Here is a 25,143-nt window from a genome sequence, read left to right as displayed (position 1 = left end):
GATATTGGATTTGGGTTGAAAACTATGAAATTAACTAGGTAAATGACAAATTCTGCACAAAAGAATGTATATGAACACAGTTTAAGAAACATCGTTGATACTTAAAAGCCTAAACATGGAAGCCACCAAGATTTATATTACTTATATGTATTAACACCAACCCTATTCAAATATATTCCGTTATTTATAAAGACATGTGTAAAAAAGTATATGACATCCTTAACAGTTTCAAAGTGAAATCGAGAAAGGACTGTCCCTTTTTTTATGGGTTACAATGTTTAATGAATGGGGAACAATGAACTCATCGAATCGGGTTACTTGCAATACCGATCCGCTTTCATTTTACTGCGTCTATCCAGAAGAGTTTCATGCAAAGATCCCAGGGCTTTGGCCTGTTCGAGTTCCTTGACATCGTTCTGGTTGATGCGCATCTTCTTGTCTTGGAACTTTTGAAACTTTTTTCTAAAAATAAGAAATGGTTCGTTAATTGAAATGGTCAAAGCTGATTTTCATCTTTTTAAATTCTATAAAAAACTAGTTTTTGTACGGCAGTCCACGTAGTGAGGAAGCGCACCAGTACATCATAAGCTGAACTTACACATAGTTCTTCTCGACTTCGCCCAAGTCTCCCTTTTCTTCCTTAGGCTCCGTATCGATGATAACATCCCTGCTGGCATTACTCCGCACCTTACAGATCTCATGCTGACCCACCTTCTTTCGCAATGCCACACAGGCATCGTCTTCCGGATCGATAGACATGAAATGGCCGGTTTCGGATAAAAGAGCCATTCGTTTTTCCTTCAATTTCGTTTATATAAGATATATAAAATATGAACATTTCATAAATGAAACCCTTACCTCAAAAACGGGCTCCCACTGCTCCATACCACCCACAGCTTCGGAGCGACCCGTTACCATTCCATCCTTTTCAATTTTCAAGTACTTGCCATAGCCAGATTTGAAGGCTACCTTTCGGTCGTTGATGGGGAAGGCCGTGAAAATCTCTTCGGGATCTGGACCATCGCCGGCGTTGTGGGGCGCCCCCAATGTAAAGAGACTAAAACATGTAAAGATCCCCGGAATAATTAAAGAAGCATTGAACAGATCTTTTCCATTTTACCCATTATCCATGGCCTTCAGGTAACTCCTATCGCCAAACTCAATAGACACTGTGCCGGTGATGTCGGCTGCCGTCTTTGCTGCCCACCAGCCGCCATGCTCCACTGCATCCTCGTCCACCACTACCTTGGGCTTCTTGGAAGATCCAGCCTCATCCTTTTCCTTCTTGCGTTTTTTGCTTTTTCTACAAAACAAGAATTTCAATAGGATGCTATTCGCAGATATGTAAGAACTCACTTATGTTTTTCTCCTTTTAGAACCAATTTTTTTATACGTGCATGGTCGTAGTCTGACATGGTCCCAAAATGTACAGAATGTTGATTTAATTTGGTTTACAACATTATAAACAAACATGCGATAAAATATCCCGATGTGTTGGTCTATCGTTTATCGATAGCTTACCAATAAAATACTGTCATTTAAAGAAAGCAAAGACTCAAACCATTATTTAACTTGTAAAAAAAAATTAAACAAATATTTTGTTATTAAGATAAGATAAGATTATTAAGATAATTAAGACCTAAAACATTTTGTTTTCAGAACATAAAATGCTAAAATCGTATTGAAATTCCTTACCAAATCTTTAATTGCTAGTAAAATATAAAATTTTACGTTAAAAGAAGCAAAATCAACAATGCAAATATAATAATGATGTTTTTAGTTTCAAACATTTAAATTGTAAAACCACCGTAAGTATATACATACGCTGAAGGACTACAGTTGCTATAGCTATTTCTCATTGTTAGCTTGTAATTTGTAATTACTCGCTATCATTATATAAATAAATAAGTAAATAAATATTACCGAGTCATCACATAAATATATTTATTCTTGTAATTCAATATATATTTGCTTACAATAAAGAAAAATCACGGCTGCTTGATTTGTTAAACTAAACAAAAAATGTACATTTGCATCTGGTCTAATAGTTTATCTTAGACATATGACATAGATTTCTTATAAATTATTATACGTTTTAAATAAATATGTGTAAATAATACGTTTTAAATATGTAAATTGCTTATAGGAAACATCTTATTTTCAAATACTTTGGAAAAAGCGTTGGCATAGTCGCTTATAAGCTTGTAAACATGAATAAATACAACAAACAGGATCGTTTGTAAGTAAATAGGAATGCACAAATATTGAAACTAAATCCATTACATATATCCTTCGACAGAGACATTTTGCCATTGGCCCTGAAATGTAGAGGGTATTTTGAAAATTACGAATTCAACAAACCCAATGTATAGATAACTTACCGCAATGCCAAGATTCCATCCCACTCCTGCAGGATTTTCCTTCGTGATGCCGCAGCGCCTGCAGATGATTCCATTGAGGGAGATGGCCCACACCTCGGATCCCACAGACACCGACCGGAAGCCACAATGCTGATCAGTGTGCGGCGGCACATTGGGGGCATTGGGCAGAAACTGCCAGTGGGAGCCCTCAGGGAAAGTCCTCGAAATCTCCTTACGCACAGCCAAACGTTGCTGGTTGTCCAGCGCCCAAATCCCAGCCCGACCTATGCTTATCGCTTTAAAGGTCACTCCCGCGGGAGCCTCCACTTGTTGCCAAGCATCGCCGCAAGGATTCTGCCTGCTGATTCCATACCGGAAGAACACCATGCCGTTGCGCGCCACAGTCCACACTTGACCCGTTGGCCCCACGCTGATCCCGACGAGCGGCTGGTCGCTGGCGATGTGCTCCCAGGCATCGCCACGAGGGTTTAGACTGCATACACCATGCCGAATTAGGACATCCCCATTGGAGGCAATAGCCCAGGCAGCCACAGCAGTGTTTCTCTCCCCCGAAGAGCTATGATCCATATCTTCATCCAATACCTAGTGGGTAAGGATTTAATAATCAACAAAATCTATAATTCTTTAAGTAGATCCATACTTGCAGAGCAGCATCGAGGATTTTGGACTGACTTAGCTCCTGCCATGGTCCGCTGCTGCTAAGACGACATCGCTTCATCCATCTTCGCCGACGCACGCAATCTGTGAGTTTTTTGTGGGCATGGTAGTTGGCGGGAAAGTCGATGGCGTATTGCCAGCCCTCTTTGTCCGCGCCCCCCGGAATGTTGTAGTCAATGGCCCAATCGGAGACCCACTCGCAGTGCGTAGAAAGCAGCTTTGTGTGCTCCTTGCTCCGCTTCTGACGCCCAGTAGCATCGCTCCACATATGCCGATCCGTGGGCAGACTCTTCGCCGTGAAACCACTGATTGGATTCCAGCGCTGATTCTCATACACATAGTAGGTGTGTGTGTCAATCATTGGGTTAATTTTGCCGGAGCCCTCCAAGCCCTTCAGGAACATACCTCCCCAGCCACCGTTGTAAACCCAGCCAGTGTTGTCGCAGGATATGCCCCACACCACATCCACGCCGCTGTTGAAAATCCTTTTGACGTGACCGCCCATTTGTCGCCAGTGCATACGTTCCATTGAGACAATTACGGAGGGGCATCGGTAAAGTACATTGAATAGCTTAATGCGGCCGCTTACATAAAGCCGGGTCACGCTCTCCGGATCAATGCGGTACTTGTAGTCGGTATAAACAGCATTGTTTACGATAATCAAGTAGTGATCCTGCAGAGCTCTGTAAGTATATACAAGTATTAGGTATCCGATTTCATTTCCTATTTGTTATTCCTACCTAATTTTCAACGAAAAAGTTGATCCGGGAGCAAAGGCCACTTTGTCATTGCGAATTTCGTCCAGCCATTCGGATCCCTTCATCGAGTTGAGCACCGTTGTGCGTTCATTAAAACGGGGATTTAGGTGCAAAGCAATGACCCGATGCTTCTCCACACGATGAGGCTGAACTTTTACTGTAGAATGCGACTGCAAGTCAAAGCGAATCTGGTCAGCGTCATCGTACACACAGCCAGATATCTCTAGCTCAGTACCACACGGCATTCTGCAAACAGCATAAACAGGATTATTAAAGTATTTAAACTTTTAGGATTGTACCGGAATAGAAGATTCTGGTATTCAATGCAATAGCTTGAATTCCAGACAACTCTACTACTTGATTTTTCTATCACTCAAATTTTTTTGTTACATCAAAACAGTCTACATTTCGTGTCGCATATAATAGAAACTTCTTCCGACAGGTAAGTTTTTAAACCCACTTACCCATTGTAAAGAGTATTGTAGTATGGAGTTTCACAAGTGGAAACATCCATCTTCTCCACGTATCCCTCACCGGGTTCACTTGTCTGCTGTGCCTTCATGTTGGCGGCATCGAATACAAAGACATCGCCCAACTCACTGGTTATCCAGATCGCATTTCCTGCCGGTTTTCCCACCAAAGTGTTTATCTGGCTACAAACTGAGGACAGGTGAGACAACCAGTCCTCCATTTCCGAGTCACTGGAGAACTGTAAACTAACGGGCGAGCAGTTTACGGGAAGATGAGGAGCATGAATGGCGATCCGGGGTGCTCCTGCTTCACTACAGCACTGAACACAGGTGATGTCTGACAACGGAAACTGAATCTTTGTGGCGGCTCCATCCGGACTCAGTACTGTAAAAGTGCCAGAGTCACCGGATTGCGAGTTTTCACCACTATTTGTTCCAGTGCCGCTGCTTACCCACTCGAGTTCGATGATGCAATCCTCAAACTCGCCCCCAGGTCGCTGATAGCGCGCATCCGCCGATTTGACCCACGAAGAAAGCTCCACTGCCTTCTCGAACTTGGCCACAGTCTGCAGTTTGGCGAGTTTCTCCTGCCGTCGCTGCAACTTGCTAAGAATATCCTTCCGCCAATTGGCATTCACATCCACTTTACTGTCGCTCGTCTGCTCATTAAACCAATTGGGCATGTTGCTGGCATCCACGGTTACAGCACCTGGAGCTACGCAGCTCCATAGTATCCCGCATTCTGTCCAAAATTGAGATCCCGTATGGTCGTCATCTTCTCCCAAAAACACATCCGATCCATGGTGCGTGGAGTCCGACTCAAACACAGTCGAATCGCTCTCTGGATGCGCTTCGGTGCCAACAACGGAGCCAACACTTCGGACGGGAGACCAAGCTCTTGGATTCCTCAGTTGTGTCTCAAACTTTCCAGTAATCACCTCCACCACATCCGCTGCGGGAGCACTGGAAGCATGCGATGTTTCGCGAAGCGCCGCCGTTCTCTGCTTGTGGCGATCGTTGAGGTTTAGACTTCCTATAGTCGGAGGTGAATCAGCACTGAGTTTCCAACGTTCGTTCCTTAGAAGACCAGGGGGTCCCCCATTACTAGAGCAGGAGCCCGTAGAGCTGTTGACCACAGTTTCTATTATTGCACACGTCTCCACAACACCCTTCTCCTTCTCCTTAGAGTACAAATTGGAGAAGCTCTGGTGCTTTGAGCCCGGAGTTGAACTACTTCCACCACTTTTACGAGAGACTATGGATAGAGAGCTAGAAGTGCGGCTGATTTGCATGGGACATTGAATTAAACGCCATTTTTTTCCAGTGGGATCGGCCGAGGTCACCCCAGAGCGGTGGTACAAACAACGATCAGCGGCTCCAACTGCAAAGACCTGCGGGAAAATAAGTTTATATCTAGGATAATTAGGTGGGCTAAACGCTGGCTTACCTGATCGTTGGCCGCAACAGAGACCATTGAAATGTTTCCTACCATTTCCACCCAGCCCTTGCCAATGGCGGAGTCCTCGCTTATGCCCGCTGCCTCGCCCTTGACGCCTCTTCTAAACCAGGCGTGATGATCATTGGTCACACACCACACTGCATCAGTGCCAACGGAAACATGAACAATGCGCAAGCTGCAGGCGGCCACGGGGGTCTTGACATCCAGCCACGAGTCACCGACTAGGTTGTCTCTGGTAACACCCGTGCGTACAATAACTCGTCCGTTAAAGAGAACTGCCCATACCAATCCTGTAGGCCCAACGCTAATCTGGGCGAGTTCACTGCCCGTGGGCGTAGGTACAGCTGTCCAGCGGAGTCCCTCGGGCGCCGTTTTGGACACCCCCGTGCGAAACATGGCTCTCCCGTGGGCGGTAATAGCCCAGACACACAAAGTGCCGGCAGGAGCGTTGGGAACACAAGTGCCGCCTATGGCCACGTCTATGAAGGGCTCCTGGGTGGGATCCTTGTGCAGGGGTGCCACTGCGCACCAGCTATTTAAGGCGGCATACCTCCTGTATCTCACCCACTTACGTCGTCGCACATACGAGTTCCACGACTTCTTTGCCGAGTACGTGGCCGGGAAGTCCAAGGCGTACATCCAGCCATCCTCGGGCAGCGGCTGTCCATCGAGCTCTAGGTCCAGGTGCCAGTCCCCGTCCCATTGCCAGGCCATGGAAGGCAGTCGGATTTTGTCCACACCACGCTCCACACTGCCATCGGCGGAGGAGTATCTGTACCGATCCGTGGGCAGCAGGGTCTTTGAAAAGCCCTCTATGGGCAGCCAGCGCTCGTTCTCGTACGACTCCTCCCGAATCCGAATGGGCACGTCCAGACCGTGAACGTGAACGTACACCTGGCGGTCGCCGCCGATGGCCCACAAAAAGTTGGGCACGGCGCAGATCTTCTTGAACTCCAATCCGAGGTAGGGAAGTTCGCGCCACGCTCCGGAGGTGGTGGACAGCGTATAGACGCGCCCTTCACTGCTGGCGGCAAAAAGATAGGAGCTCGGCATCCTGAGATTTATTACTAAAAAGAAAGTATCCTCTTTCTGTCTGGCATCGTGTTTACAATCAAATTGGAAAAATTGATTTTTCAGAAGATAGAGCTGTCTAGCCAGTGATGGCACAACTGTTTTCTAAGTCCCAAGCGATAGTATCGTTAAGGTTGTTGGGTTTGGATTAAGCAAAAAATATATATGTGAATATGAAAGCCAATAATTAAATTCAAAGGACGTGTGCCAGCAATGTACATTTTATAGTGCCGTTAAATTTCGTTAACCACCATCTATCGAATCCAATACACCGATAGTCCTTTGCACCGACTAGAACGACTAAATATATCGATACTATTGCGAGTGGTTATAGCTCAGCTCTAATTGACGCCAAGAAATTTTGATTGATTTTGAAAAATATGGTAAAAATTTAGCCGTTTTTTCTGCTAACTGTACGGGCGGATCCATAAAACCGAGTACACCTAGTTGAGGATCCATTAACCGGTCGCATTTGTAAGGGACAGACGTGAACTACGCTCTTCGGCGAGGCGACGTTCGACGCAGAAAAGCGAGCACGCGCAGGCCAGACGGTCGGTCGGTCGTATCAGCTGCTGACTGTGGCTCCCGGAGGCCGACCACGGACCAATCCCCCGTATTAGCCGTACGCCCCGGCCCGTAGACCCGGTATTGCGAACCGAAGCGAGTCCGAGGCCCTTCCAGCAGCCGGTCTTTCGTGCTCTGGAGTAGTAAAACATATGTACATACGCCTACAGAGTACAAACGTTCATCTGGTAGACACGCATATATCGACCATATATATACTATAGCCACTATATGTATACCGCGATGTCCTGTGCATTCCGTGAAACCTTTCGCTGCATCCGCGTATCGGGGGTGGTCGGTCTGCCCGAAAAACTCCCCTAAAAATAACGTACCACCAAGTGTTTAAGGCTCCATTTTAACCGGATTCTTTCCTACCCCACAGTTAACCACATCGGAGCTAAAGTGAACTGGTCATATCGGGAAACACTGTGGTAAGTGCATTCCAAACATTTTCTATAAAAGCGAATCAACTAAGTGTGTCCACAGCAAAACTTACATTCGACGGACGGAACGGACTGACTCTGGAAATCACATCACAATAAGTCATGCCACGGGGAAAACGCCGAGCTGCAGATACTATTAGCGACAACATGGATCATGGTCAACCGAAGAGGGCCCGAACCAGCTACACCAGCATACCCACACAACAGAGCAGCAGGTGAGTGGAGGAAAATAGGAAACATGAACAAAGGCCCTTCGGTGTTGTATCATCTGTTCCGGTGAAAAGCATCTGGTTTCCGGTGTACAGATTCCTAGGCCATTGATGCCTGATAAATTTCGATAGAACGAGCAGATATGAATCTATGGTACTGACAATTGCCACTGAAGAATTTGTTATTCAATTGTATGATATCATTTTCCTATTGACATATTGAGATTCGGTTTCATTATTTAGGCCCATCGAAAAAAAATAATAACAATGGTATATAACTAATTTATCCACGTAAAATGAAAATGCATTCACTTGCGGAAGCTCTGTAGAATGTTTCAAAGTAATCCGTCGTTTACTCACCTTTTAATATATATGGACATATTTTATAACCAAATACTTTCTTTTCTACGTTATAAATATTTTATCTTAAAAGGCATTAGGTGGCAAAAATAATTGCCGATACTAACTAAAAAGGATAAGACTAAACCAAGTCAGTTAATTTATATATGCCAATTTTTTACTCCATCCAACAACGTTATTTAGGTGTGTTGAAAAATGACCAATCAAATCCATCGATGCGTCTGATTCCAATAAAAAAATGGTCAATTAAAACACCATGTTTATCAGCAGGCATCAGTATTTATTTCCACTTTAATTAAACTCATTAATACTAATTATAAACAAAAGCATAAGGAGTTCCTATATCTTTCCCCCCATACATTTCCTCTGGTATTTCAATTGGCAAACTTTTAAATGGAATAAGAGATAATGAATGTTTAATAGGCGGTGCAGGAGATTTCGTTCAACAATGTGTCATAAAAAAAAAGAGATTCGGAAATAGATGCATCGCTAGAATTGCTGAAATATGAGTTTAAGATTTAATATGCCGTCCACGATACAGACTTTGGTCTTTCACTTATATTCGTTTGCCTGATAAATAATAGTTTTTTTGATTAATAATGATATATATTAACATTTAATAATCATATATGGTGCGCTATTATTTTATACATTAACAATATGGAAGACATTTGCATTTCTCATATATGTATTTTTTAGTTGATTTCAATAACCTCGTAAATGTTAATCTCAGTATCTGCCGGGACAACTCTTAATTTTAAAATAGGACTACAGGATTGCAATAGATCCAACAAACGTGGGGATATGTGTAGACAACGATATGATCAAATAGTTGAACAAAAACGAACGCTTCACTTGAATCTTGGGTATGCTCCGCTCACTCCATGGAACCGTACTGAACCTTTTTGATTTTAAAGTACCTGTAACGAATAAACCTTTAAAATGGTCTTTGGGCACATGGGCTTACAATTATCACCTCCAACCGCCGTAACCGGATATGGTCAGTAGCACGGCAATTGCCAGTGCAGTTCCCACAGCCAAGGGCGCCGTCTCATCGCGATAGGATCCTGTGGCGCTGCAGTGGAAGGATGGGCCCCACTTACCGCTGTCCTTGAACATGAAGCTCTGCATGTGCATGTCGCGCAGATACAGCTTGGCTATATGTCCCGACAGGTCGCCGGAATCGTGCGGGGCGTACATGATCACAGTCTGCTCCTTGTCGCAGACGTAGGACTTGCCAACTGGCGTGGGGAAGTACATTGGCGTCTGAGCGGGCGAGGTCAGCCTCACGTCCAAGTTGGGTCGGTCCGGGTGCTCGAACAGCCAGTTGGAGGACGAGTAGGTCAGTTCGAACAGGTTGATATACCAACCCTCGCCGCCGGACGACTGTGGGTCAAAGTTCAAACATTATTCAATAGCCAACCTTTAACAACCTCTGACCTTAACGTTACTTATTTTCATTCGTGGGAAGTTTCCACCTTGCTACCTAGATAGTTTGCTGTTGTACTTGCTAGTGTAATTGGCTATAATGTATTCTCAATGCTTAAACCTGCCTAGGCAGCACTAGGTCTTAATTGCATTGCCTATTTATCTATGCCGTTCTATCATTTTATTGATTGGTTTCTGCGTGAATTTTATACGGGCAAATTGCTGTATTTTCTACACCTATACGATAAACAATTTCCCTAATTTTTTTTGGCTGAGTGGAAGCTTCCCCATCACTGGTAAATATCCAACCCACGCACCTTTTTAAATGTCATGGACAGCCGGAAACCCTTAAAGTCCATGGTCAGAATCTCCATGTTGGACTCGACACACTCGCCACTCAGCTGGGGATCATCCGGCATGTACAAATCGGCCTCCACATCCTCGTTCAGCTTATTCCGGTACTTAATGCTGATAAGTCCGTCCACCTGCATCAGAATGCAAGTTATGCCGTTTGTGGCATTAAAACGATACAGCGAGGCGGTGGCATCGTGGTTCATGGAGGAGGCCTGGGAAAGATTTACTGATTAGCTAGGACAGGGAACCTATAGGACGCAGACATGGATTACCGATGGCGACTTGGTTGTGTACTTGCTGACCCGCGGCGTCTTCGTTGTGAAGGCACTAAGCTGCAATCCCTGAGCGGCGGTCACTAAAAAAAGTGGAAACAAAGGTTTTACTCTTTGTTCAGCTAGGTTGTTCAATTTTCAGTCAGTGTGTCACAAAACCGTCCTCGACAGTATCGATTTTTGGGGCTTTCACCACCTACGAATCCCACATCTCCTGCCCCAAATGTCTCTACTACTCACTCAGAAGTGCTAGGAGCACTGAGTAAATCAGTGCTACGTTGAGGCAATTGCCCAATCCTTGGTCCCTAGGTAAGGACTGCCTAAGACCGGACAGTTTCATTTTCTTTAGCAAATCCTTGTGCAATCTGTGGGCAATTCCAATGACTTTTACGTTGCAGTCTCCGCTCGACGCAACTACGACGTGTTTCCTGTTTCGGGTCCTGCGCACAACTGCGGCCCAAATAGAATGGACTGTCCTGCCGTCTCCTCAAATCTACCCAATCCCGCATCCACTTCCACACTTTTCCAGCCCGCTCCCCTCTTATCCTGCGACGGGACTTCACTCTCGCTTTTCGCCTGCGCAGTTGGTGGACGCTGGAGGAGATGTGCGTTTAAATATGTACATACATACATATGAGTGCACTGAAAGGAAAATGTTATAAAATATTTTCAAGTCTAATTCATAACATTTTTATCTGTTAGCTTACGAAGGTTACATTAACCAAAATTATATATGTATATGTATATAATGTATAAATATACATACGTATATTCTTGATCATCAGGCGAAACTCACTGCTATTGCTGTAGCTTAGTTTTATAAATTAAGCACACAGCGTTAAATAAATAAATATTTATGTGTATATTTTTGACAGCAAATGAAACCGCCACCAGGTTGCAATAGGTAAAAAACAAATGACAATCGCATTTTTAGCGATAAAAAATGTAATTTTTTTTAATTGCATTTTTTCAGGGATTCAAAAGTTATGCGCATAGGATATTTAGTTTTCTATTGCTGACTTACCACTAAACAAGCGGGGTTTTCTAAAAGTGGTAAAACTAACCTATCGCGATGTATCGAACGGATAAAAATTTAAATTTTTGAAAATTCCCAAAATTCAACAATTAGGTATCAATCCGTATTTTTAATAGTTTACCCCCAATTTTTATTTTTTCACTTATATTCCGAATCTTCCTGAACTATATAATTTATTTTAAGTCGAGCTTTTTAATATTTACAACTAGTGTACAACTCGTTTTAATCGGACAGCCACAGCGGATTTTCATTTCTTCATTTATATACAATAGTCGCCTTTGCGTCGGCATTGTGTTATTTACAATATAATATTTTGAAAAAAAAAATGTATTATTTACATTGTTTAACAAGTTAAATCCCTATTACCTGGCAACTATAAACATTCAATAAAACTTAAGATTTCCATTCTAAATTACAATTTCTTAGTTTAATAAAAGGCCTATTAGAAATACCATCAAGGAAAATCCCCACGTTTTCAAATGTATATAATAAATATACTGTGTGTAATGGCAGCTATATTCACCGATCATTTATAATGCATCGACGGAGGCAATGCCCTACTGCCTCCCAAAAGCCTTTGGTTTCCTAATTCGATTTGTCATATCTGGGTTGCCATTATGTTCTTTGCTTCCCTGTGCGCCGCTGCTCTTGGCAATGGCCTCGTCTCTGGTCTGCCATGTTTACTATCGCTATTTTTAGGGGCCAATACTCAAAGACAAACCCCAAAGGAGAGGCAAGTCGAATAGAATAAACAAAAGAGGCCACACGGCATTAGCGACAGATTCAATTCGATTAAAACTTTGGTCTATACGTGCTGAAGGCATATTCCATACAATTAGGATGGCAGAGTGTGTGAATTTGATTGAATCATTGCTCAACTCAAAAACTTGTTGTTTCTATCCTACAGACGCCATATCAGAGCGGAAGATGGCTTCAGTCAAAAGCGTTGCTTGACATGGTTCCAGGAATACACATCTCCAGATGAACCGGAGACATTGGGTGAGTTAGATGACACTGCAGTGTATTGTAAATGTATCGGCTATCTTTTTAAATCGCTAAGAATTTCAAGGTTTTCAAATCTTTAGATCCCAAATTCTAGATACATAAAGAATTGTATTTTTTATTTATTAACGCCTTGAAATACTTATGTAATAAACTGATTCTTAGGTCCCGATGGCATGGAGAAATTCTGCGAGGATATCGGCGTGGAGCCTGAGAATATTGTGATGCTTGTGCTGGCCTACAAAATGGGCGCCACCCAGATGGGCTTTTTCAGCCAGCAGGAGTGGCTAAAGGGCCTCACAGAACTGGACTGCGATTCGGCAGCGAAAATGGTTGTGAAACTGGACTATCTGCGCAGCATACTCAACGATCCCAACTCCTTTAAAAGCATCTACAGATACGCCTACGACTTTGCCAAGGTCAGTAATCTATTTAAATAAACAAGAACTGCTTTTAATAAGGCTCTGCATATTCGGCAGGACTCGGATCAACGGTGTATGGATATACTCACTGCCAAAGCCATGCTTCAACTTCTTTTGGGCAAACATTGGCCTCTGTATCCACAGTTTGCACAATTTCTAGAGCAATCAAAGTACAAGGCGATCAACAAAGATCAGTGGTGTAATATTTTGGAGTTCTCGCGCACCATTAGCATTGATTTATCAAATTACGATATTGACGGAGCTTGTAAGTAATATAAAGGCGCCAAAAGCTTTGCATTGCGCAACAGTTCTCAAATTTTGTAAAGCCCATATATAAGTTAAAATCACCTTATAGAACTGAACACGTAGTAATCCTAATGTCTTTGCAGGGCCCGTCATGTTGGATGAGTTTGTGGAATGGTTGCGCCTGCAGCGGAGCCAGGTCACCTCCACTTCCGGGTCTAGCTGAGAAAAGCCGTATCGAGTCGCCTATTTCTAGTTCAACTTTGGGAGCTCAGTGCGGAAGGGATTTTTCGGAGACGAATATGGGATGCGATGGGAATGCTGATGAGATAAGATCGGCGGAATTATAAGACATAACCACAGAACACTCACTGACACCCACATCCACACTCAGATCCAAAAACACTCAAGCACACACACACCCACACGGAAACACAAGGCATTTTGGAGAGACTGCGTACACTGGCAAAGCAACCAACTATGAAACTAAACTATTGATAATATATTTAATGTAATAATTTATGTAGTAACGACGACAACTAAAAACTAAAACCACAATTTTCTACTTATAAGGCCTCCTGCGAAAACAAAAACAAAAAATAATAAAACAAGAACAGCAACAAGAGCCAAAACGGGCCAGCTTGTAAAGAGTAATCCCAGAGAATGAAACGATGGCAATAACCAAGAAACCCGGAATAAACCTAATCTAGAAGATACAATCCAACCCAAGCGACCCCTTCACGATATCAGCAGTCATAGTCAAAATCTAAACGAAATATACACCAATAGTGGGGTATTCGTAGTCGTTATTAAATCAATGTAGAAAAACAAAATCTGGGGATTATTTAATAAAATTATTAAGTGAAGTTGTGGCACATTTTATTTTGTGTTTACTTTGCAAAAGGGTTTTGTATGGAAAACATTTCTTTGAACAGCAGTTAAAAACTCACAAGGAAGGCTTTGAAATATCTGTATATAACAATATTTAAAAATACAAATAAGAATCGGAACAAACAATTATAAGATGCGGTATTTTAAAACAATAAGCTATAGCAATTTGAATTAATAACGGCTAGAAAAGGTGATTACGATATAATGTTGACTGTTGAGTAAATTCGACATATAAAACAAGATACAATTTTTATTTATTTTAAAAATATATCGCATAAGCACTGTGAATGAAGTAATTTAATCAAAACAAAGTGTTTCTGTAGAATCTCAAATCAAAAGCGGCTAGACATAGTGTTATGCAGAACAATCTGAGAAAATACTACATTTAAAATAACAAAATAAACGCCAGCAGAGAAATTCAAAGAGCTAACGGCCATAGAAATTGTTTTTCAACACTTCCGCGATACATACCAGAAAGGGCTCGGTACGGGCACACTAATTCAGCTGACGCTTGTCCAATTCATTTTGGCATTTAAAAAATCGAACGGTTTCGGCGCGTTCTCCGCTTTGTGCTTGCTTTTCATGCACTCGATGGGCAAAACCGGGATTTGATTGCTGTTTCTCTTGTCAACTGTGTGGATCTCCGTTTCTGAGGCATTTTCAGCCGATCGTCCGTGGATTTACAGACGCAAATCGAGGAGGATTGTCGCAAAACTCCAGGCGAACATCAGTGCAAAAGAGGGAGTCCGAAGTAAAGAAGAAAGGAGAGCAAGATGGCCGCGAAGCCTGAGGATAAGAGCACGGATATTCCGGATCGCCTCTTCGACTCCAACCAGAGGAAAACCTACAAGCGCATGCGGTTCTTTGGCAAGGTGAGTGCGGATGCGGATTTGCTGATATCCGAGTTCAGATGCCCACGGGGATGAGGCGTAGAGATCACACCTTTTCCTTAACACACACGCACCCACATACACACATCCATTTCCACATCCCGGTTTTTGGTTCCGTTTTCCTTGCTGATCATTCTCTTGTTGTTTTTGTAGCTATCTGTGAAGAGCAGGAGAGGAAAAGAGAGCCCGTGTGTAGGAATGTTTGCTTGTGTGTGTGTGTGCGGCTCGCAGCCTGTTCAATTTTTTCTTTTTTTTGGCGCGGCTTTTTTTTAGTTTATATGGACAAACTACCATAGTGACTCGTGCCATTTAGTTATTCCTGCAATTCCTTCGTTGTTTTGTTGGCAACTAAAAATTGTCTTTAAAGGGCTCCACGGGGTGGGGCAAAGGTACTAAACATGTGACTCATGTTGCCAACTGATTCTATGGGTAAAACATAATAATTCAATTTAGTTTATACAAAACAGGAATGTAAAATATACATCAAATTATGATCAATTTTTTAGACGTTATTTACTATTTTCATAAAAATTGTTCAGAAAAAAATTTTAAATTAAAGGTTCCGTCGAGTGCATGAAAAGCACAGACCTTGATTTAATTTTAACATTCTTAAATAAATATACAATTAAATTACATGTATGTACGCAGGGCGGGTTCGCAAAATGTTACGAGATCATCGATGTAGAAACCGACGACGTCTTCGCCGGCAAGATTGTGTCCAAGAAGCTGATGATCAAGCACAATCAGAAGGAGAAAACCGCCCAGGAGATAACTATTCACCGCAGCCTTAACCATCCGAACATTGTCAAGTTTCACAGCTACTTTGAGGATGCGCAAAATATCTATATTGTGTTAGAGCTGTGCAAGAAAAGAGTGAGTTTATTTGAACATCTGTGAAATACGCCAATATGACTTACCTCTCCGACTTACAGTCTATGATGGAACTGCACAAACGTAGGAAAAGCATTACGGAGTTTGAGTGCCGCTACTACATTTACCAGATCATCCAGGGCGTTAAGTACTTGCACGACAACCGCATTATCCATCGAGATCTGAAGCTGGGCAATCTCTTTCTTAACGATTTGTTGCACGTGAAGATCGGGGATTTCGGATTGGCCACGCGCATCGAGTACGAGGGCGAGCGAAAGAAGACATTGTGCGGCACGCCCAACTATATAGCCCCGGAGATCCTCACCAAGAAGGGCCACTCCTTTGAGGTGGACATCTGGTCAATTGGATGCGTCATGTACACTCTGCTGGTGGGCCAGCCGCCGTTTGAAACCAAGACTCTGAAGGACACCTACTCGAAAATCAAGAAGTGCGAGTACCGCGTGCCCAGCTACTTAAGAAAACCTGCGGCGGATATGGTCATCGCCATGTTGCAGCCTAATCCGGAGAGCCGTCCGGCAATTGGTCAGTTGCTGAACTTTGAGTTCCTCAAGGGCTCCAAGGTGCCCATGTTCTTGCCCAGCTCTTGTTTGACAATGGCGCCGCGTATCGGCAGCAACGACACCATCGAGGATTCCATGCACCGCAAGCCGCTGATGGAAATGAACGGCATCAGGCCCGACGACACCCGTCTTGAGTCGACTTTCCTCAAGGCCAATCTGCACGACGCCATTACCGCCTCAGCACAGGTGTGTCGCCATAGCGAGGACTATCGCAGCGATATCGAGAGCCTGTATCAGCAGCTCACCAATCTTATCAACGGAAAGGTAAGTAATTATTGCTTTATATAATTTACATCATATAAGGCTTCTTAACCTTATCACTCCTTTAGCCGCGAATTCTGCAAGGCAATTTGGGCGACGAGAACACCGATCCTGCAGCACAGCCGCTCTTCTGGATATCGAAGTGGGTTGACTACAGCGACAAGTACGGATTTGGTTACCAGCTCTGCGATGAGGGCATCGGCGTGATGTTCAACGACACCACAAAGCTGATCCTGTTGCCCAATCAGATCAACGTGCACTTCATCGATAAGGATGGCAAGGAAACGTACATGACCACCACGGATTACTGCAAGTCGCTTGACAAGAAAATGAAGCTGCTGTCGTACTTCAAGCGCTACATGATCGAGCACCTGGTAAAGGCAGGTGCCAACAATGTGAACATTGAGAGCGATCAGATCTCGCGTATGCCCCACTTACACTCCTGGTTCCGTACAACATGTGCCGTAGTTATGCATTTAACTAATGGTTCTGTGCAGGTTTGTGTTATTATCCAGTACGTATATGAGGTGTTAATGAATTATCCTTTTTCTTAGCTAAACTTCTCGGATCACATGAAACTGATTCTCTGCCCACGCATGAGTGCTATAACCTATATGGATCAGGAAAAGAATTTCCGCACCTACCGATTTTCAACCATTGTGGAGAACGGCGTCTCCAAAGACTTGTACCAGAAGATCCGATATGCCCAGGAAAAACTTAGGAAAATGCTGGAGAAGATGTTCATTTAAGTGTAGCAAGCCCAACTATCATTATAAGGCAGAAGTTATTATTACCTAATTCACGAATGCCCTGGCCAACTTCATATATAGCCCCAAAAGTATCCTCTCCCATGCACATTTAATATTGTAGTTCCTGATCAAATTGATTTGTTCGATGTTTTTAGAATTTATTTGTTTTTGCCGTTTCCCCTTCATATAAAAAATACTGTTATATTCATCGTCAGTGTCGGGCCACCCCTCAAAAGTATACAAATAAATCTGTTTAATGGTTTTCGAACACGATCCGATCACTTAATAAATTTTAAAGAAATCAAATTTAATGTTTAAACTAAGCAATCGTGTTTCGAAATACCCATATTCACCGATATGACTGATAACCCATTTTAATGCTGGATACATTATAAACCTAATAGTGTAATATTGTGCGTTTGTAATGCGCTGAAGCGCCTTTTAAAATAATACATAAGTTACAATACGACTCCAAAGTGTTTAAATGCTTTACGGAACATGTATTCTCAAATTTGGCCCGAAATACCTGTAGCTATAGGATACAATTTGTAATTGCTTTGAACAAAAAGCGTATATATATAATTTAATAAAATATCTGAAGAAAAGCTATACCCGTTTCTGTATCATTAGGGCATTTAAAAAAAACTATTATTATTAAAATGTCACCTTCCAGATAAATGGAAAATTATGACGCATACAAAAAAAATGTAAATCGGTTTTGATGCAGTTGATAAGGATTTTGAACAAAAAAAACGTTACGGCCCTTGCACTTTACAACACTGGAAAGTGCTATTGGCATATGCTAAGAGATGGTAACACTGGCCCAGTTCTGCGGTCACACCAAGTCAGCATATTGATTTTATTTCTTCGAAAAAAGATTCCAATACGTCACACTCGCTGAAAAGCCGAATAAGTCTTCAATTTAGATGCAATTAGTGCCGCAGCGGACATAAATCCTCGACATGGGAGACAACGAACAGAAGGCGCTCCAGCTGATGGCCGAGGCGGAGAAGAAGTTGACCCAGCAGAAGGGCTTTCTGGGATCACTGTTCGGGTTCGTATCAAAGAAATTCTCAAGTGCTGGGGGAGTGGGGAAAAGAGCAGTGTCTGGTCTAGCCTAACTAGCTACTTCCACTTCCCCAGATGCTCCAGGTACAACGCTAATAGTTCGCGATTTCGTAGTACCATTCCATTTATGTGTATATACACCTGGTCACCATAACACCTATACGCAGTTGTGGACTCTACGCCTCCACTCAGAAACCAAATAACACAAAAGTTCGACTTACACATAATACGTTTCAGATATGAACTACAAAAAGTGTGGAATATATTAATAAGCCATCCATAATGCAAAACATTATCACAAAACAACATTTGTTTTGATGAATCATAGTGTAAAACAGTTTAGCAATCGTAGAAAACGCAACAAAGAAATTATATATGTAGATAGGACCCCAGGTTGGTTAACAGAAATAAATTCTTTATTATTTCTCTTGGAACTCCAGTTCGTACTTGCTATCTACGTTAGTTTGATTAAAGTATTAAAAGCTGGAGAACTTTAAATTGTTTAAAAGTAGTTTACAATTCTTTTTGTTTTTGCGCACCATCTAGAAAGAAATCCAAGCTTATACTATACGATGCTGGAATACTTACTAAAGTCCAAATAAAAAAAATCATATAAATACAAATATTAAGAAAATCATATAAAAATCATGTTAGTGTTCTAGAGCTTTGGATGCACAGATCAGGCTTTACTAATCGATATCCACATTTCCAGAGGGTCCAATAAGGTGGAGGACGCCATCGAGTGCTACCAGCGGGCTGGCAACATGTTCAAGATGTCCAAGAACTGGACAAAGGCAGGCGAGTGCTTCTGCGAGGCAGCAACTCTCCATGCGCGGGCTGGAAGTCGGCACGATGCCGGAACCTGCTACGTGGACGCCTCCAACTGCTATAAGAAGGTGGACGTGGAGAGCGCAGTCAACTGCCTGATGAAGTCCATCGACATCTACACGGATATGGGACGGTTCACGATGGCTGCCAAACATCACCAAAGCATCGCCGAGATGTACGAGAGTGATCCCAATACTCTGGTGGGTTCGCGTGTGCACCTCAAGGCTTATTACATATTAATAGGCGATTCCTTGCAGGCCAAGTCTATTCAGCACTACGAGCAGGCGGCTGATTACTTCAAGGGCGAAGAGTCGGTCAGTTCGGCCAACAAGTGCATGCTGAAGGTGGCCCAGTATGCCGCCCAACTGGAGGATTACGAGAAAGCAATATCTATATACGAGCAGGTAGCGGCCTCCTCGCTGGAAAGCTCTTTGCTCAAGTACAGTGCCAAGGAGTACTTCTTCAGGGCCGCTCTATGCCACCTGAGTGTGGACCTCCTGAACGCCCAGCATGCCATAGAAAAGTATGCGCAGCAGTACCCAGCATTCCAGGACTCGAGGGAGTTCAAGCTCATCAAGGTGCGTTTCAATTTGGTTTAGTTACCTTTTTCGCCTGGGTCGTCTTTGGTTTTTGTAGCTCTTGCTCATTATTAAAAATATTTTAATATTGAATTACAGGTGTTGTGCGAGCATCTAGAGGAACAGAATATCGAGGGATTTACAGAGGCCGTCAAGGATTACGACAGCATCTCCCGGCTGGATCAGTGGTACACAACTATCTTACTGCGGATCAAGAAGGCTGCGGACGAGGATCCCGATCTGCGATAAACAAAATCAATTAAACTTTCTGATAAAATCGCGTACACATTTATTAAATGCTTTATTCGGTTCGGATATTAATCTACCTATATATAACTAAAAGAAAATTATTAAACGTGTTGCATTGCTTAACCTGAAAACACCCAAAAGACGGCCTGCTTAAACGCGTGAATTAAACTTATTGAATAGTCCATATACCCGTATTCCTGAGTTTAATTTAACGCTTGTGCAACGAATGAAGAAATCAGCAGAAGCCGAAGCTCACATTGCGCTACTCTATTCTATAAAAACTTTATTATTTCTAATGTGGAGTGATTAGAGGTGTTATGTTTGTCTGTTTTTGCATTAATCTTGTTATTTGTGTAAGTAGCCAATCAGTAAGTAAGCTGGTGTTTCATTTGGATGCGTAAATTACCCTATAGAAATCCGTATCCACTACTATAAATAAATTGATAACTTTCATTCTATGTGTGTACTGTGTTAGATAATTTTGAGATTAACTAAAGAGTCCCTGGTAGCGAATATGAATTTTAAACCAATTGTAATTCCATTTAGTGCACAGAAATAAAATGAAATATACAGGTTAGACTGTACTCATATACACAACCTACGAATAAATTATATGTCCAAGTAAACATTAACGATTACCCCGATAAATATCCAAAAGAGTACACGGAATTCTAATAAATACTTGAGGGTCACATTTATAAAAAATTCCATCTCGCAAAATTTTAACGATGTTTAGTAGATCAACTAACTATAAACATGTACGATGCGAATTATAATCCAAAAAATGAAAATACGACGAAGTTGCGAAGATTACGCGGTCGCTGAGGCCGAATAAAAAACATGAATAAATAAATCAATTTATTGAATGAATATATCCAGGTAACACACAACACCACTGAAACCCCCACACATTTAATTAATACTAATGCAAAGATCCTGGCAATGCCTCTATGCATGCATTGCCACAGATATTTCCAATTAAAATACTTTAATAAAGTTAATGCTTGGATTAATCCTGTCATCCTGTCTTCGTATCCAGATATTTTTCTTAATATACGCACCACCAGTCCAGCAAAATATATATCGCCTGCCTATTATATTTATAGTTTGCACCTGTGCCTTGGGAGAAAACTATATTTTTTTTGAGCTATACGACAGTTGGGAAACATAAGATTTGTTCGGATAGGGATATTAGGGATATGAGATGGCAAGCTCAAACTTCCACTCAAGTAATTGTATTGGTCTTTTTATTATTATAAATTGATATAAATTACTATTGAGTTGCAGGTACCATACAAATAACTTTTGTTTATTACCACCTTAATCATCCATGGGCTTACCATATTGCGTATACATTTGAATAGTTGTAGCATGTAGTTACCTTAAAAAACATCTTGGCTTCAAGCACAGCTCGATGGAATCTACGGAACAGTTTCACATCGAAAAGTGCGACTGGAGTTACCCCGCATTTCAACCAGTTTCTGTATCAGTCCGCACAACGAATAAGCACATAGTAGTGATTCCACCTGATTTCGCGAATCTCATTGTCAAGAGCGGCAGACAGAGGTCTGCCCATATCAATACAGCAGTTCTCTCGCCGTAGTTCTCTCGCATCTGAATCCGAATCCGAATCTAAACTGATTTGGAGTCGGGCTCTCTGAGTGCTGGAGGTGGGATGGGATGTCAGTATGGGACCATGTCAGTACGGGGCTCTGGATTGTAGATGGAGCACACTCAGTCATTCAGTCACTCAGCTGATGCTCGTGTGTTAAGATCATATTGTTTTGGGAACTTGTGAGTCTCATTGTTGTGCCTTCGGGATCGATTTGCCATCGAGTTCTTGGCAAAAAAAAGCATCAGTAGCTGGGTCCAGAAATTGAAATAAATAAATAGAACTATATAAACGCCAAAGCCATACGCGAACACCCATCTATACGTATAGTCTCCTGGCGGCTGTGTATTTGTATATCTGTGGAATTCCCAGTGCATTCCGGTTTTCGAATAACACCGACCAACAACAGTGTCTATATAAACGTCGCTTTGTCAACAACGAAAAACCCCAAAATACCTCAATAAAAGGTTTAAAAACCTCTCAATAATTGATGCACACCCACATGGTTACGCAAAAGTGTGATTCATTTGTGTGCACAATTAATAATAAAATATTAAAACCCCTGCCTGAAGGTCTGATAAGCGAGGCTTGAACCAATTCCCGATCCCAGCCTCAAAATGGTTAAAATGCCAGGTAAGCTTCGTAGCCAATTAATTATGGAATATTTCCCAGTGACTGTTGTTTTAAAGGCAATCAATAAACTGATTTAATATTTACAAGTACTCGAGCGTACACAGCCAATACATACATATGTACACATATACATTTTTTATTACGTACAAACATATGCATGAGGTCGTCAATGGATCATCGCTATCAATTGGAAAATGCTTATTTTTACGCATCTGGGAGTTATGTACATGCCTTTTGAATTTCGTTAGATTTGATTAGACCGAAAGTATCTATATCAGATTTTCAGGGAGCTTTTCAAAATTAAATTGTTAATTAAAATCATTAGAAGTTCCTGGTCAACATGGCTACTATGTAGATTAGACTTGGATTTTAGAAAAGTAATCCGAAGGTCGACGGTTGGATTTCAAAATACGGAAAACAGTGCCAAATGATTATTTAAAGCGAATTGTAACCTGTCTTTATAGTATTTGAAATCAAGAGAGAACGCTGTAGTGCGAACGAGACATTTCAACACTGACAGAAGTTGGCGGTTTGTGAGCGGTGCAGTGGGCGTGGCTAATCGAGAGAAATTTAAAAGACTAATAAAAAATGAAAAAATATCAAAACATTTTTCAAAAGTGTGGGCGTCGCAAAAAGTTTTTCTGCAAATCAATACAAATGTATAATTCCATGGAATCTGCATGCAATTTTACTCCACGAGTAAAGGATATAATTATGTGACAATAAAATCATACAAACGTTCTAATATACATATGCATCCAGATTGCGTGGTGGTATGCATTCCACTCCTTTTAGGAACTATCTTCCTGTGCTCGGCGGATCCTCAAAACAACCAAGTGCCCCTCCAGCTTTCAGTGGGCAATCCCCTTACCGCTTTCACAGCTCCCACGGCTTTTCAAGGCGGAGTCAGCCATATTCAGACCATGAGAAGCAACTTTGATACGGATGTCCTGCTCAGCATTTCGCAGGGGGTCCAGGACTTCGCCCTCGATCTCCTACAGCGCATTTCCGTCGAGGTGGAGAAGGCCAACAGGGATTTCATGATATCGCCCTTCTCCGTCTGGTCACTCCTGGTACTTTTATACGAGGGATCCGAGGGAGAGACCTACAACCAGTTGAAAAAAGGCCTGCGGATCGATGTCGAGGATGAAAAGCTGCGAGGAGCCTACAAGGTGTGGAGCTCATTTCTGAAGTGAGTTAAATGAATTACGTATTTATGGATCGCATATTTATGACCCTCTTCCTTCTTAAGCATCACCACTTCCACCATCGAAGTGGCCACCCTGCAGGCCATTTACACCAGCAAGGGGTATCACATCAAGGACAACTACCGCGTTGCCATTCAGAACTACAATGTGCAGCCAAAGGAAGTGGACTTCTATAGCCCGGATTCCGTGGTCCAAATTAACGAGGACACAAATCGCACGACCCGCGGTCTTATTCCCTATACCATTCTGCCACAGGATATATATGGAGCGAAGATGTTTCTGCTGTCCTCTCTGTACTTCAAGGGCCAATGGAAGGTGGGAGATAAACCTTTCTACTTTATAAATCTTTTCGAATATCCTTTTCGCTTGCAGTTTCCCTTTAACAAAACGCTGACAAGGGAGGAACCCTTCTACAGCGAGAACGGCGAGGTCATTGGAAAGATTCCCATGATGGTGCAGGAAGCGAACTTCGCCTACGTCACCAACGTAGAGGGTTTGGACGGCTATGTGCTGGAGCTGCCCTACGGCACCCAGGACCGTCTGGCGATGATCGTGGTGCTGCCCAAGCGCGGATTCAAGCTAAACGACGTGGCCAACAATCTGAAGACCCTGGGACTACGGCCCATCCTCCAGCGACTGGCGGCATTCCGGAAAAGGGCCTCCGAGGACAACGAAGTGGAGGTCATGATGCCCAAGTTTGTCACTTCCACAGATTTCACTCTTAAGGAAGTCCTTATCGAGGTGGGAGAACTTCTAAATCTAATCTGGACCTTAATATTTGAAATACATTTCGATTCCAGATGGGCATTCGCGATCTGTTTGACGAGAACAATGCCAACCTAAGCCGGATGTCGTCCGGCTTGTTTGCCAAGCTGGTCGTCCACTCGACCAAGATCATCGTGGACGAGCAGGGAACCACGGCGGGAGCTGTCACGGAGGCAGCGCTGTCCAACAAGGCCACACCGCCCAAGTTCCAGCTGAACCGGCCCTTCCAGTACATGATCGTGGAAAAGGAAACCGGACTGCTACTCTTCGCCGGACAAGTGCGGAATCCCAAGGCGGCCTAAGGATCCGACTTAGACTTCATTCACATACCACAATAAACACGTTACGTTAAGACTAAAAGGGTGTTTTCATTACGGACCCTTGGATGAATCAGGCGTAGCGACGGCCTAGTTGGCCTGCCGTAGTGCATCTCTCCAAAGCTCCCTCTTGCTGCTTTAATAATCTTTGAAAATATCGAATAAAACATATCACAATAATAGAGAATTAAAGAATATTTACGATCGAGAAAAACTTTTTACCATGTCACTACAGGAGTTGGCATTTCGTGGTGCAATGCTATCATTTTTCAGAAATGAGGGCCAGTTTTTACCGGCTTGTGGGCGTAAAAGAGGGCGTGACAACCGCATAGTAGCGTTTGCTTGCTTATAAGCACCATATACTACTATATATATACTTTAGTGTCAACCCGAAATCTCGCCGTTTATCCGGACAGACGGATAGTTGTAAATCTACGAGAGGCTGGTATAAAAAATGCACGGAACGTGCAATAGAAATGGAACATAAAAATTAAGACGACGTGGCCTGGAATAT

At 42.6% G+C, this 25,143-nt stretch overlaps 7 protein-coding genes and 1 long non-coding RNA gene across 11 annotated transcripts; 4 read left to right on the top strand and 4 right to left on the bottom strand.

The window, feature by feature from the left end:
* Positions 1-131: 131 nt before the first annotated feature.
* LOC6539413 (protein FRG1 homolog) lies at positions 132-1,504 on the bottom strand. Its single transcript, XM_039374488.2, has 5 exons — positions 1,357-1,504; positions 1,121-1,303; positions 859-1,057; positions 599-798; positions 132-462 (listed from the first exon to the last, which is right to left on the bottom strand). Exons 1-5 carry the CDS (start codon positions 1,413-1,415, stop codon positions 315-317), a joined length of 789 nt encoding a protein of 262 aa, XP_039230422.1. The 5' UTR covers positions 1,416-1,504; the 3' UTR covers positions 132-314.
* Positions 1,505-1,919: 415 nt separating this feature from the next.
* LOC6534821 (tectonin beta-propeller repeat-containing protein) lies at positions 1,920-6,944 on the bottom strand. Of its 2 annotated transcripts, XM_002095457.4 has the most exons (6): positions 5,714-6,930; positions 4,261-5,657; positions 3,779-4,042; positions 3,022-3,721; positions 2,382-2,963; positions 1,920-2,318 (listed from the first exon to the last, which is right to left on the bottom strand). In XM_002095457.4, the coding sequence occupies exons 1-6, from the start codon at positions 6,776-6,778 to the stop codon at positions 2,280-2,282; spliced, it is 4,047 nt and encodes a 1,348-aa protein (XP_002095493.2). In that variant the 5' UTR covers positions 6,779-6,930; the 3' UTR covers positions 1,920-2,279. The 2 variants fall into 2 exon arrangements, with proteins under 2 accessions (XP_002095493.2, XP_039229455.1); XM_039373521.2 differs by lacking the exons at positions 1,920-2,318; positions 2,382-2,963; positions 3,022-3,721; positions 3,779-4,042 and having other exon boundaries at positions 4,509-4,651; positions 4,719-5,657; positions 5,714-6,944.
* On the top strand, positions 4,158-13,687 carry LOC6539412 (DCN1-like protein 4). 3 transcript variants are annotated; one of them, XM_039373523.2, is made up of 7 exons: positions 4,158-4,238; positions 7,743-7,791; positions 7,847-8,018; positions 12,370-12,461; positions 12,630-12,883; positions 12,944-13,151; positions 13,276-13,687. In XM_039373523.2, exons 3-7 carry the CDS (start codon positions 7,906-7,908, stop codon positions 13,353-13,355), a joined length of 747 nt encoding a protein of 248 aa, XP_039229457.1. In that variant the 5' UTR covers positions 4,158-4,238; positions 7,743-7,791; positions 7,847-7,905; the 3' UTR covers positions 13,356-13,687. The 3 variants fall into 3 exon arrangements, with proteins under 3 accessions (XP_039229457.1, XP_002086300.1, XP_039229458.1); XM_002086264.4 differs by lacking the exon at positions 4,158-4,238 and adding an exon at positions 7,085-7,179; XM_039373524.2 differs by lacking the exons at positions 4,158-4,238; positions 7,743-7,791; positions 7,847-8,018 and adding an exon at positions 12,288-12,310.
* LOC6539411 (lysosome-associated membrane glycoprotein 5) lies at positions 8,632-10,913 on the bottom strand (the record flags this gene model as incomplete). Its single annotated transcript, XM_039373525.1, has 5 exons — positions 8,632-9,292; positions 9,349-9,758; positions 10,118-10,366; positions 10,427-10,509; positions 10,667-10,913. Coding segments are annotated over 5 exons (1,032 nt in total), but the record flags the coding sequence as incomplete, so codon positions are not given.
* Positions 13,688-14,559: 872 nt separating the features above from the next.
* Positions 14,560-17,639, top strand: LOC6534818 (serine/threonine-protein kinase polo). The gene is made up of 5 exons (XM_039373522.2): positions 14,560-14,892; positions 15,559-15,783; positions 15,843-16,625; positions 16,691-17,119; positions 17,177-17,639. Exons 1-5 carry the CDS (start codon positions 14,794-14,796, stop codon positions 17,369-17,371), a joined length of 1,731 nt encoding a protein of 576 aa, XP_039229456.1. The 5' UTR covers positions 14,560-14,793; the 3' UTR covers positions 17,372-17,639.
* Positions 17,640-18,194: 555 nt separating this feature from the next.
* Positions 18,195-21,107, top strand: LOC6534817 (alpha-soluble NSF attachment protein). The gene is made up of 4 exons (XM_039373785.2): positions 18,195-18,425; positions 19,152-19,467; positions 19,525-19,845; positions 19,945-21,107. The coding sequence occupies exons 1-4, from the start codon at positions 18,334-18,336 to the stop codon at positions 20,092-20,094; spliced, it is 879 nt and encodes a 292-aa protein (XP_039229719.1). The 5' UTR covers positions 18,195-18,333; the 3' UTR covers positions 20,095-21,107.
* A 712-nt stretch (positions 21,108-21,819) lies between these two features.
* On the top strand, positions 21,820-24,672 carry LOC6534816 (serine protease inhibitor 77Ba). Its single transcript, XM_002095452.4, has 5 exons — positions 21,820-22,339; positions 23,102-23,531; positions 23,592-23,862; positions 23,920-24,288; positions 24,348-24,672. Exons 1-5 carry the CDS (start codon positions 22,324-22,326, stop codon positions 24,612-24,614), a joined length of 1,353 nt encoding a protein of 450 aa, XP_002095488.4. The 5' UTR covers positions 21,820-22,323; the 3' UTR covers positions 24,615-24,672.
* Positions 24,574-25,139, bottom strand: LOC122319570. The gene is made up of 2 exons (XR_006245177.1): positions 24,852-25,139; positions 24,574-24,775 (listed from the first exon to the last, which is right to left on the bottom strand). It is a non-coding gene; the product is annotated as an uncharacterized LOC122319570 (long non-coding RNA).
* Between the last annotated feature and the right edge of the window lie 4 nt (positions 25,140-25,143).

This window comes from Drosophila yakuba, chromosome 3L (genome assembly GCF_016746365.2).
Source record: "Drosophila yakuba strain Tai18E2 chromosome 3L, Prin_Dyak_Tai18E2_2.1, whole genome shotgun sequence".
Taxonomy (NCBI): Eukaryota; Metazoa; Arthropoda; class Insecta; order Diptera; family Drosophilidae; genus Drosophila; species Drosophila yakuba.
The sequence above is the reverse complement of the archived record's forward strand: the minus strand, read 5'-3'. Positions and strand labels throughout refer to the sequence as shown.

Bases quoted from the DNA above. Each gene is read 5' to 3' on its own strand.
- LOC6539413 (XM_039374488.2), bottom strand. From the start codon at position 1,415: ATGTCAGACTACGACCATGCACGTATAAAAAAATTGGTTCTAAAAGGA. The intron at 1,304-1,356 runs GTGAGTTCTTAC...CTTGTTTTGTAG, and splicing joins CTAAAAGGAGAAAAACATAA to AAAAAGCAAAAAACGCAAGA. The intron at 463-598 runs GTAAGTTCAGCT...TCTTATTTTTAG, and splicing joins GAAGTCGAGAAGAACTATGT to AAAAAAGTTTCAAAAGTTCC.
- LOC6534818 (XM_039373522.2), top strand. From the start codon at position 14,794: ATGGCCGCGAAGCCTGAGGATAAGAGCACGGATATTCCGGATCGCCTC. The intron at 14,893-15,558 runs GTGAGTGCGGAT...GTATGTACGCAG, and splicing joins GCATGCGGTTCTTTGGCAAG to GGCGGGTTCGCAAAATGTTA. The intron at 17,120-17,176 runs GTTTGTGTTATT...CCTTTTTCTTAG, and splicing joins TAACTAATGGTTCTGTGCAG to CTAAACTTCTCGGATCACAT.
- LOC6534821 (XM_002095457.4), bottom strand. From the start codon at position 6,778: ATGCCGAGCTCCTATCTTTTTGCCGCCAGCAGTGAAGGGCGCGTCTAT. The intron at 3,722-3,778 runs GTAGGAATAACA...ATATACTTACAG, and splicing joins ACTTTTTCGTTGAAAATTAG to AGCTCTGCAGGATCACTACT. The intron at 2,964-3,021 runs GTATGGATCTAC...CTTACCCACTAG, and splicing joins TCCTCGATGCTGCTCTGCAA to GTATTGGATGAAGATATGGA.
- LOC6534817 (XM_039373785.2), top strand. From the start codon at position 18,334: ATGGGAGACAACGAACAGAAGGCGCTCCAGCTGATGGCCGAGGCGGAG. The intron at 18,426-19,151 runs GTTCGTATCAAA...CCACATTTCCAG, and splicing joins TTTCTGGGATCACTGTTCGG to AGGGTCCAATAAGGTGGAGG. The intron at 19,846-19,944 runs GTGCGTTTCAAT...ATTGAATTACAG, and splicing joins GGGAGTTCAAGCTCATCAAG to GTGTTGTGCGAGCATCTAGA.
- LOC6539412 (XM_039373523.2), top strand. From the start codon at position 7,906: ATGCCACGGGGAAAACGCCGAGCTGCAGATACTATTAGCGACAACATG. The intron at 8,019-12,369 runs GTGAGTGGAGGA...TCTATCCTACAG, and splicing joins CCCACACAACAGAGCAGCAG to ACGCCATATCAGAGCGGAAG. The intron at 12,884-12,943 runs GTCAGTAATCTA...CATATTCGGCAG, and splicing joins ACGCCTACGACTTTGCCAAG to GACTCGGATCAACGGTGTAT.
- LOC6534816 (XM_002095452.4), top strand. The intron at 23,532-23,591 runs GTGAGTTAAATG...TTCCTTCTTAAG, and splicing joins GTGTGGAGCTCATTTCTGAA to CATCACCACTTCCACCATCG. The intron at 24,289-24,347 runs GTGGGAGAACTT...TTTCGATTCCAG, and splicing joins TTAAGGAAGTCCTTATCGAG to ATGGGCATTCGCGATCTGTT.